Source organism: Hippoglossus stenolepis, chromosome 18 (assembly GCF_022539355.2).
Source record: "Hippoglossus stenolepis isolate QCI-W04-F060 chromosome 18, HSTE1.2, whole genome shotgun sequence".
Lineage (NCBI taxonomy): Eukaryota > Metazoa > Chordata > Actinopteri > Pleuronectiformes > Pleuronectidae > Hippoglossus > Hippoglossus stenolepis.
In genome coordinates, this window is record NC_061500.1 from 971,202 (window position 1) to 981,201 (window position 10,000).

At 45.6% G+C, this 10,000-nt stretch overlaps 1 protein-coding gene across 1 annotated transcript in view; it reads right to left on the reverse strand.

Annotated features, from left to right (window-relative positions):
- The window catches only part of gfra2b (GDNF family receptor alpha 2b), a 41,566-nt gene that overhangs the window by 18,196 nt on the left and 13,370 nt on the right, over nucleotides 1-10,000 (reverse strand). The window contains exon 3 of the mRNA XM_035184941.2: nucleotides 5,025-5,102. Coding sequence (XP_035040832.2) covers nucleotides 5,025-5,102 — 78 coding nt within the window. The remainder of the gene's footprint in view (nucleotides 1-5,024; nucleotides 5,103-10,000) is intronic.

The following is a 10,000-nucleotide window of genomic DNA, read 5'->3' on the forward strand; positions in this document are numbered from 1 at the left end:
CCATCACACGCTTATACAAACACACACACACACACACACACACACACACACACACACACACACACACACACACACACAATGAGACATGTTCTAACAAGGTCAAAAGCAGAACTGGAGGGAGGAAGTGGGCGTGCGAGGGGGAGAAAGAGAGAGAAGGGAGAATCAGAGAAGAGAGGTGGGGAGGTGTGTGGGGGGTAAAGAGGCCACGTTGTGACAAGGAGACGAGAAACAGAAAACAACGAGGGAAGACGTGAAGAAGAACTGGAGGCGGTGGAGGAGGAGCCAGACGCTCGCTCTGCTTAGAAGAACTGAAACATCCAGAAAGAGCAGATCTGGAAAACATCTGGACTGACCCAACTTCCCTTTGATCTCATAGATAGTATTCAGGTGCCGAGACAGATCTAATCTGTAATCTAATATAATCTCATGTAATCCAATCCAGACACTAATCTAATCTCATCTAATCCAGACACTAATCTAATCTGTAATATTATACAATATAGTACACAACTTAATCCAAACATTAATCTAACACACACGTAAACTCGTTAATTCAACAATTTTATCGTCAATGTGTAAAAGCAACAAAGGCTCGTTTGTGTTTGTCGATTTTTTGTGTTAACATTTGTTTTAACTCTAAAATCCTAAACATGCATCTAATGAGTAATAAATGAAGAACTGAAACTGAATCTCCTAATTCAAGAACTAATCCATGTCCTGATCCCAGTGCTGATCCCAGTGCTGATCCCAGTCCTGATCCCAGTGCTGATCCCAGTGCTGATCCCAGTCCTGATCCTGATCCAGACCACTACAGTGGAATGGAACAGAAGCAGGAAGTCAGATCTTTCCAGACCCTCAGATTCCAGGAGGCGACAGGACACAGTTTGATCTCAGCTACGACAGCAGGAGATTTTCAGACTGACGCTGAAGCTTGAAGGTGTGAACGCGTGTCAGTTGTGTTACAGGGACCATGTGCTACACTGTCAGTTGTTGGCTGAGCGACAGACGCTGACACTGATTCAGGAGGCGAGGAGCTGAGCGACGGAGTGAGGCTGCAGTGACGAGACTCCACCTGAGCTTCATGTTGTTGTTCACACCAAAGTCTGAACGCTGCATCGTCTCAGGGCCGCGACCCAAGAGAGACCTGAAGGTCTTCATCTGGTCACTGTTCTCATCCTCTTCTCCTCAAACAACACAAACCTCAGCACACGAGTCTGAGGGTTCAGTGACAAACGAGAAGGAGTCACAGCTTCCAGAGTCACAGCTTCCAGAGTCACAGCTTCCAGAGTCACAGCTTCCAGAGTCACAGCTTCACAATCTGCTGCAGCAAGAGTGAAGCTGAACTGGGGATCAGTCAGAAACACAAGATTATCTCTCCCTGCTGCCACGTGATTGGTTGATTGAATGCTGCCTTTGTGTTAACGAGCGTTTCTACAGGTCGACTTATAAAGTGATCGTTCTAAACGTGGTGAGGGGGCCGTCCTCTGAGGTCCTCACACGGCATCAGGGCAAGAAATAGAAGACACACACACACTCTCTCTCTGTCTCTCTCTCTCTCTCTCTCTCTCTCTCTCTCTCTGTCTCTCTGTCTCTCTCTGTCTCTCTCTCTCTCTCTCTCTCTCTCTCTCTCTCTCCCTTGTGGATAGATGATCTCTCTTCTTTCTGCTTCCATCAACTCTCCTCTGCTCTTGTCTCACATTTCCTCTTCGCTTTTCTTCTTTTCTTGATTCTCCTCATCTCAACTCTTCCTCCCTCCCCTCCTCCTCTCCTTTCCCCTCTCCCTCCTCTCCCTCCTCTCCCTCTCCTCTCCTCCCCTCTCCTCTCCTCTCCTCTCTCCTCTCCCTCTCTCCTCCCTCTCCTCTCCTCCCCTCTCCTCTCCCTCCTCTCCCCTCCTCTCCCTCCCTCTCCTCTCCTCCTCCTCTCCTCCTCCCTCCCCTCTCCTCCCCTCCTCCCCCTCCGATGGAGCAGTAAAAGAAGGAGATTGATGTGTGGTGTTGATGAGGGTCATCAGCAGTAAAGTGCTCGTGTGTGATTAAGAAGCAGGAAACAAACATCTCCACATTCGGAGCAAATCAAGTCAGACAGAAAGACGTTAAATATTTCGGTGATATTTAAATGTCAACATTAAAGTTTCCCGGCTGAGTTTTTACCGCTCGTCACCGTGACAACGTTTTTTATGACTCGTCTGTTTTTGTTCTTTACAGAATCTGAACTCAGATCTTCCTGGATATGAAAAATAAATAATAGTCATATATATGTGACTGAAATTCAAAGAATCATTATTTTTTCTCCTCCCAATAAATCGCATATTACAAACGATGTTTAACCTTTCCTGAAACTTTGCACAAAATTGAGATGTGCGAGAAATTAACGCGTGAAATGGCTTTCACCCAATTGACTCCATAGCGCCCCCTAAAGTGCCGCCCCTGCAGCACATTAATGTTCCATTAATCGTAAGTTTTCCTTCAGCAGCCCGTGGCCTTATCCCCATGAAACAGGAAGTTCCACTAATGACATAACATGTTTGATGACCTGGCGTGACCATATTTACCAAAATTCTACATAATCACAGCGCCACCTACTGGCAGCAGGATGCACTGGTAGCGTTTAACTCCTTCTGTGTAAAAGCAAAACGTAGAATCCAGCTGTGAAGAGAAACCTGCAGCAACGACACTGCAGCTTTAATGACTGCTCTTATTTGTTTATACACATCGTACGCTTCATTAGGAGTGAAGTGTTTCCACTGCTACTTCGGAAGCCATGAAAACACACACACACACTACATCACACACACACACACACACACACACACACACACACACACACACACACACTCTCATCACACACACACACACACACACACACACACACATACACACACACACACACACACTCTCACATCACACACACACACACACACACACACACACACACACACACATCACACACACACACACACACACACTCTCATCACACACACACTCTCACATCACACACACACACACACACTCTCACATACACACACACACACTCACATCACACACACACTCTCACACACACACACACACACACACACACACACACATCACATCACACAGTCAACACTGTCACGCAGAGCCTTTGCCTCCAATCAATTTGCTGCACTCTTGTCTGAAACATACTTTAATGTTCCACTGCTCTTTCTTCTGCCACTGCTATTTAACACACTTCTGTATTATCCTCTTATCTCTCCCTCCAACACACACACACACACACACACACACACACACACACACACACACACACACACACACACAGACACACACAGGCTCATCCTTGCTTCGTCTTTATCTGCTTTGACCATTCTGAGACTTTGACTGTGGATCTTCACATCATGCTTTCAGATCGCAGTCGACCGGTGATGTGAGAGCCACACTGACTGTGCACACACACAGACACACACAGACACACACACACACACACACACACACACACACACACACACACACACACACACAGTCCTGCATATTGTATGTGTGGAGATTGATGTCATGTTTTCTGAAGGTGTTATAGGTGGGATATTGGAAATAATTGAAATGTTACACACCACCTGCACTGCCACACTCTGCTGGTGTGTGTGTGTGTGTGTGTGTGTGTGTGTGTGTGTGTGTGTGTGTGTGTGTTGGAGAGAGACACCAACACAGAGAGAGAGTGAGAAAGTGCTTTTGAAGTTGCATTGGTTGCAGCTCTCCTGCTTTGACCATGTTTGTACTTGTGTTGTGTTAATCTGACAGAGCAGAACCCAATTTACAGAGCTGCGAGTCTATTTCACAGCTGTTTGACCACACACACACACACACACACACACACACACACACACACACACACACACACACACACACACACACACACTCACAGTGTAAATGACGATGTATTGCTCGGGGCTTCTGACATTTAAACACTCCTCAGAAACATGTGTGAAGCCGACACAGAGTCGGAGTGAGAGTGTGTGTGTGCGGCAGGTCCACTGTGCTGTGACCAATCAGAGGGCTGCTGATGGAGTGATAGAGGGTGAGGATCAGACGGGTGAACGAGTGAAATGTAGTGAAACATGATGAGGTTCAGCCGCTCTATCATTTCAGAATATCTGTGGGAGAGTGTTTCTCTCATAGAAAACACAAAATCCAAGATTCTTCAACAGGAAAATAAGATAAAAGAAGAGATCAGAACTGAAGTCCTGACGTGTTCCTGACGTGTTCCTGACATGTTCCTCACATGTTACTGTGACGTGTTGATGAGGTTTCTAACACGTGACGGACGTGAAACTGGAAGAACACAAACATCTCAGGATGAAGAAGAGGAGCCGTACACGTAGAAGACGAAGACGCGTCCACTTGGAAACACGAGGAGGTTCCAGATCTTCTGGTGATGAGGGCCGACGCCGGTGTGGATGAGCTGTAAACAACAACACTGATCTTTCCACAGCAGAGTTTATACGTCATGTCCGGCCTCCTGCTGCTCTACAGGCTCCGCCCCTGCTGCTCTACAGGCTCCGCCCCTCGCCTGGATGTTCCCACATGTTCCTGTTTGAACGAGTCGACCCGTGCTGCTGCTTCACACACAACCACACAACATGTCAGAAACAACCTGCTGCTGCTGCTTCACAAACACTAACTACACAGTCCAACACTTAATTAATGACTCGCTGTTCTTTCAGGACGAGCGAGATGAGCAGTGTTTAAACGCTTTGAGCTAAAAATAGAGGGGAAGGATACTCGAGTGTAAGCGATACCTCAGCGTTTTTGGGACGTTTGTGTGTAATCCTGGGATCTGACGGGTGATTAGCTGCAGACGAACGATGGGTCGTTCACGTCTCTGATGTAAAACAGGGAAGTGAAGTTTATCGTCTCTGACCTTTAAAGATGAGAAATGGGTTGTTCATGAAAGTATGGCTTCACACACACACACACACACACACACACACACACACACACACACACACACACACACACACACACACACACACACACTCACGGCAGCCTTACCTGAGATGATGGATGCGTGTCGGTATCCCTCGGAGAAATGGATCGGCTCAAATGAGGACGTCTCGTAAAACTCTTCCCCTGGAGAACAACAGAAAACAGACATGTTCAGCTAGTGCACACACACACACACACACACACACACACACACACACAAACACACACACACACAATGCTCGGTACACACATGGCGAAACTAGAATCTCCGCCCTGTGATTGTTTGTCTCCACCAACCGCTGCAGTTTCAGTCACATACATTCAACAGACTCATGAGGTCACTGTGACCTTTGACCTTTGAAATCTAATCAATTCAAGTGTCAGTGAACATTTGTACCAAAGTTGAAAGAATTATCTTGAGTGTTTCTTCAGATGAGGTGTTATCAGGTGTTTTGTGAGATGACTGTGACCTTTGAAGAAATGTGTTCAAGGTGTTCCTGAGTTTCTTCTTCACAAGAGATCGACGTCGTGAGAACATTTTACCTCCGGCACCAGATTCTCTTATTTCCTGCGTCGTGTCGTTAAGTGAGCAGAGAGTTATTGTGTGAATGTTTCGTGACGACTGCAGTTTTCTGCACAAAAACACGAGTCATCATCTTTTAGTTTGAATCCTTTTCACACTGTGATCATTCCGACAGTGATTTGTCTTAATCTGATCCGAGGTCTGTTTGCGAGCCGAACGGCGTCACGTCTCGTGTTCCCTCAGCCTCTGTTCCGCTGCCAGGGAGCGTTGTTCCCTCTGTTCTCTAATGGATCAAGGACGAGAGACAAAAGCCTCTGAGAGCGACGACTGTAAATCACTGAGCCAAACTCCGACAAATATTGAATGAGCTCAGTTTGTCTGTGTTTCTGATTCTGTCTCTGAGCTCAGATTCTCCTCCGTCTGTCTTCAGATCCCGGTTTCATCCGTCAATATTTTACAACTCAAACTTTAGTCGCCTTCTTCAAATATCGTGTTGCTGTGAGATGACGACAAATTTACATTTTTCCAGCTGAGCAGTAAAAGAAGTTGTAAAGAAACCGTCTGTCAGACGGAGCTGTAATAAGATTTATCACCTTATACTGAAGTTAATTAAAACCTTTCAACAGCAGAACGAGTCCGACTTTAGAAGAATAAAGAAGATGAAATAATTGAAGATGAAACAGAATAATAACCGTCACAGAGAGAATAAATCTTTTCACAGTAAACTTTTCACCTAAAGTTTTCTGGGACTTTTTTCCAGATTCGTGACGATCTGACGATTTTTATATTCTGATTGATCTTGAAGACGAGTTATTTCTCAGGTGGATCTTTATCCAACTTTCTCTGTTTTGATTCTAACCTTCTTCCTGTGTTTAATCTGATGAATCTCTGGGTTTACTTTAAATTATTCTTGTATTTACAGTTGATGTATTGTCAGGCGTCCTTGTGTGTTTAGAAAGACGCTAATTAATAAAGGTTTAATTTATATTTATAGTATTTTCATGACATTTTATGACATTTATGACCTAAATTGCAGCCAGCCACCAGGGGGCGATGGAGATGAGCTGTCATGTCTTCTATGATCTATGTTATGATGTGTTTGTCAGAATCAAACAGCCGACGGGACGTTGTCAACAACCAGCCGCTGATTTGTTGGTTTTCATTTCTTTATATTTTTTTACATAAATAAAAACTGAATAAATGACACACATAAAAAGACACACTTCAGCTGTGTGTGTGTGTGTGAGAGAGAGTGATGTGTCTTTGACATATTACGTGTTGTTTACATCCTGATGAATCCGCCTGCAGCTGCTGAGATATGAGCTTATTGGTCGTTGACCTTGTGTTTGACCGACTCTGCTTCCTTCAAAATAAAATCACCTCCTGCATGTGTGAGAGGTTTTTATTGATCAGAAAACTATTCTCCATCTTATGAGTAACAATTGTATCAGTATGTGTTCTGTTATTACAGAAAAGCCAACAGAGGGGATGTAAAGTGTTTATTCTGACACAAAAGAGGCGAAAGTCTAAATTTTTTCACCTGGTGCTGTGACACAAATCCGACCATGACTCTGGAACTGACTCCAGAAATTCTAAATGTGGCCTTGATGCACGAGCTTAGCATCGACTCAACAGCAGTTGATCAAAGAGCTTGTTTTCCTTTTACCTTTACCAGGAAACGGAGGATTACGGCAGACCGCTCCCAGCAGCAGCGTTTCCTCATCCTGCAGGTAAACACTCAGCAGACAGAAGCTTATGCCTCTGAAGGCAGCGTGACCTGTTCTCTGGCGTCTCCAGGAACACTCTGTGCCAGCTTCTCCAGATTTAACAACTTCTGCTCATTTGGTGGTTTTGTCTTTAATCTTTGCACCGAGCGTCAGCGCGCCAGCAAACTCCACCGCCGGTTCCCTCCTCCGCCGGTTCCCTCCACCGCCGGTTCACTCCACCGCCGGTTCCTCCACCGCCGGTTCACTCCGGCTTCAACACGTGCTCTGAATTTCTCTGCAGTCGTTCGCCACCCAGGAGCACTGGTGTGGCATTTAGCAGCGACGCTCCCTCCCACTGCTCCACTGGCACAGCTCCTGCCTAAACTCACAGAGCTGAGATCAGCGTATCCCGGGGAGCTTCAACTAATTTACTCTTATGGAGCTGAATAATACTTCACGAGAGATAAACAGCTACAGACAAGTGGAGCCACAACCAGGAGGGAGGACACAGACGGTGGTGTTCCAACGGTCTCTCGTCACGTGTTGCAACAGAGACACCAGCTGTAGATCGTGTGCAGCTATAGGAAAGAGTTGATTTCTCCACAGGAAGGATCTGGAGGTTTTAGAGTAGAGAGCTCTCTAAATAAATACTGGATACGAGAACAAACGGCGTCTATTCCTGGCTGCTGGGGTCCATAGATTGGTTCTGAGGGTAGATGAAAGAAACACTAAAAACAGCCGTTTGGCTCCGAGTCGACAATTTGTGCTGCATCAGGAGGAGCAGCTTCACTTCCTGAACCTGGGGAGAGGAGTCTGTGTCAGTGCAGGATGTATGTCCATCCATTCACTCACCTGTCCATCTGTCCATTCATCCATTCATTCACCTGTCCATCCATTCATTCACCTGTCCATCTGTCCATTCATCCATTCATTCACCTGTCCATCCATTCATTCACCTGTCTTCATTCCTGTCCATCTGCCCAGAGTTCTGGGTCTTCTTCAGAATGTCCCCTGAGGAAATGTCCAAAGAAAGGATCCTGATCCGATGCCTGAACCACGTCACCTGAGTCCTTTGGAAATGAGTTTTATGATTTGCTCGAGTTCTTTACGTGGAGCAGCGGCTCTGAACTGAAAACATCACAGCATCATAGGATCTTAGAAACTAGAAACTTGTTTCCGACTTCACAGAAAACTGACAATCATTCACCTTCAGGAACATAATAATTGTTCAGCTTGTCCTGATGAATCACGTGGTTTCCTCACTGAGGCGTTGTCATTGGAAACCAGCGATTTACAGTAACAGGGACACTGCGTCTGGACAGGGACGCTGATGCAGAGGTTTTCAAATGTCTTCACAGAATGAAACAGGGACGGTTCATTCCTTTGTCTTTAGGTTTTATATTTAAAGAACATGATCAGTATTTAATCATCACTGTGACTTTCAGCAGGAGGCAGATGTGACAACGTCTGTAAGCATTTAAATGTTCTGCTCAGCCGCACGTTTAATGATAACACACTGTTTCACCTGAAGGTTAATTATCACAGACATGTTCTTGAATTATGAGCCACCTTGAAAACATGAGCGTGTGTGTGTGTGTGTGTGTGTGTGTGTGTGTGTGTGTGTGTGTGTGTGTGTGTGTGTGTGTGTGTGTGTGTGTGTGTGTGTGTGTGTGTGTGTGTGTGTGTGTGTGTGTGTGTGTGTGTGTAAATACAGACGCAGCGTCAGATAGTGTGTTAATGTACAGGTAATCCAGCCTGAGGGTGAGATAGCGGTGATGAAAAACAGGACAGATGTTTATGTATGAACAGTGATTTCACCTGCAGGCGTGGACACACACTGCTCACACACACACACTCTGCTCACACACACTCTGCTCACACACACTCAACACACACACCTGGCTCCGCTTGACAGGAAACATGAAGAATGTTCTGAATCAAACTTGTGTGTTTTCTGCTCGAGGCGTTTTCTTTATTGAGGTTATCAACTTCTGCAGTTATTGACATCTGGAGACAATTATTGGATCCAAGTGGAGCCAATAAAAGTGAAGCACGATCACATCGTCACAACATCACAACATCTAAATCATTGTGTCTGACAGACGTGGAGGGGAAGTGGAAATACTAAAACAACACTGTGGAGATAATCCATTACGAGGACGATCCAAACAGTCTCCTTATGAAACCACATTTAAATTCACTGGATCCAGAGTTTTATTCAGATCTGCACCAAATTACACATAAATCTGACCCATGAATATCAGATGCATGAATGATTCTCTGGGAAATCAAGGAAAACGTCACAATGTTAAACAAAGAGCTCTTCTCCTCTGATCCAGACTCTAAGTTCCACATCGTGTCCTTCCAACACGTTGACAAACAGAGAAACAACAGAGAAACAGAGCATCAGCTGTAACATCCACGTTTGTGCTGGAGGTGAATCCTGAAGAGTCGTCTCCCTGGACTCAGACAAACACGGTTCATCACTGAAGTAAACCAGGGAACATTTCATTCACCAGTCGGAGCAGATCTGTGCCGTGTTGTTCCAGGTCGTCAGCAGATGTTTTCAATCAGCGTGAGTGTAATGAAACACTCGTGGGATTTCAAGATGGTTGATTGCTCTTCATGATTGTGAAGAAAAGCTGAGACTCTCAGACGCTCAGATTATAACGGACGGAGGGAAAGGACGCGACGACTCTGGAGGCCGCCGGGGAGCTGTGGCGTGCACGGCATGAATCAGAGCTGCATGCGTGCACGTTGCCTGCTTGCATGTAGAACTGTGTGTGTGTGTGTGTGTGTGTGTGTGTGTGTGT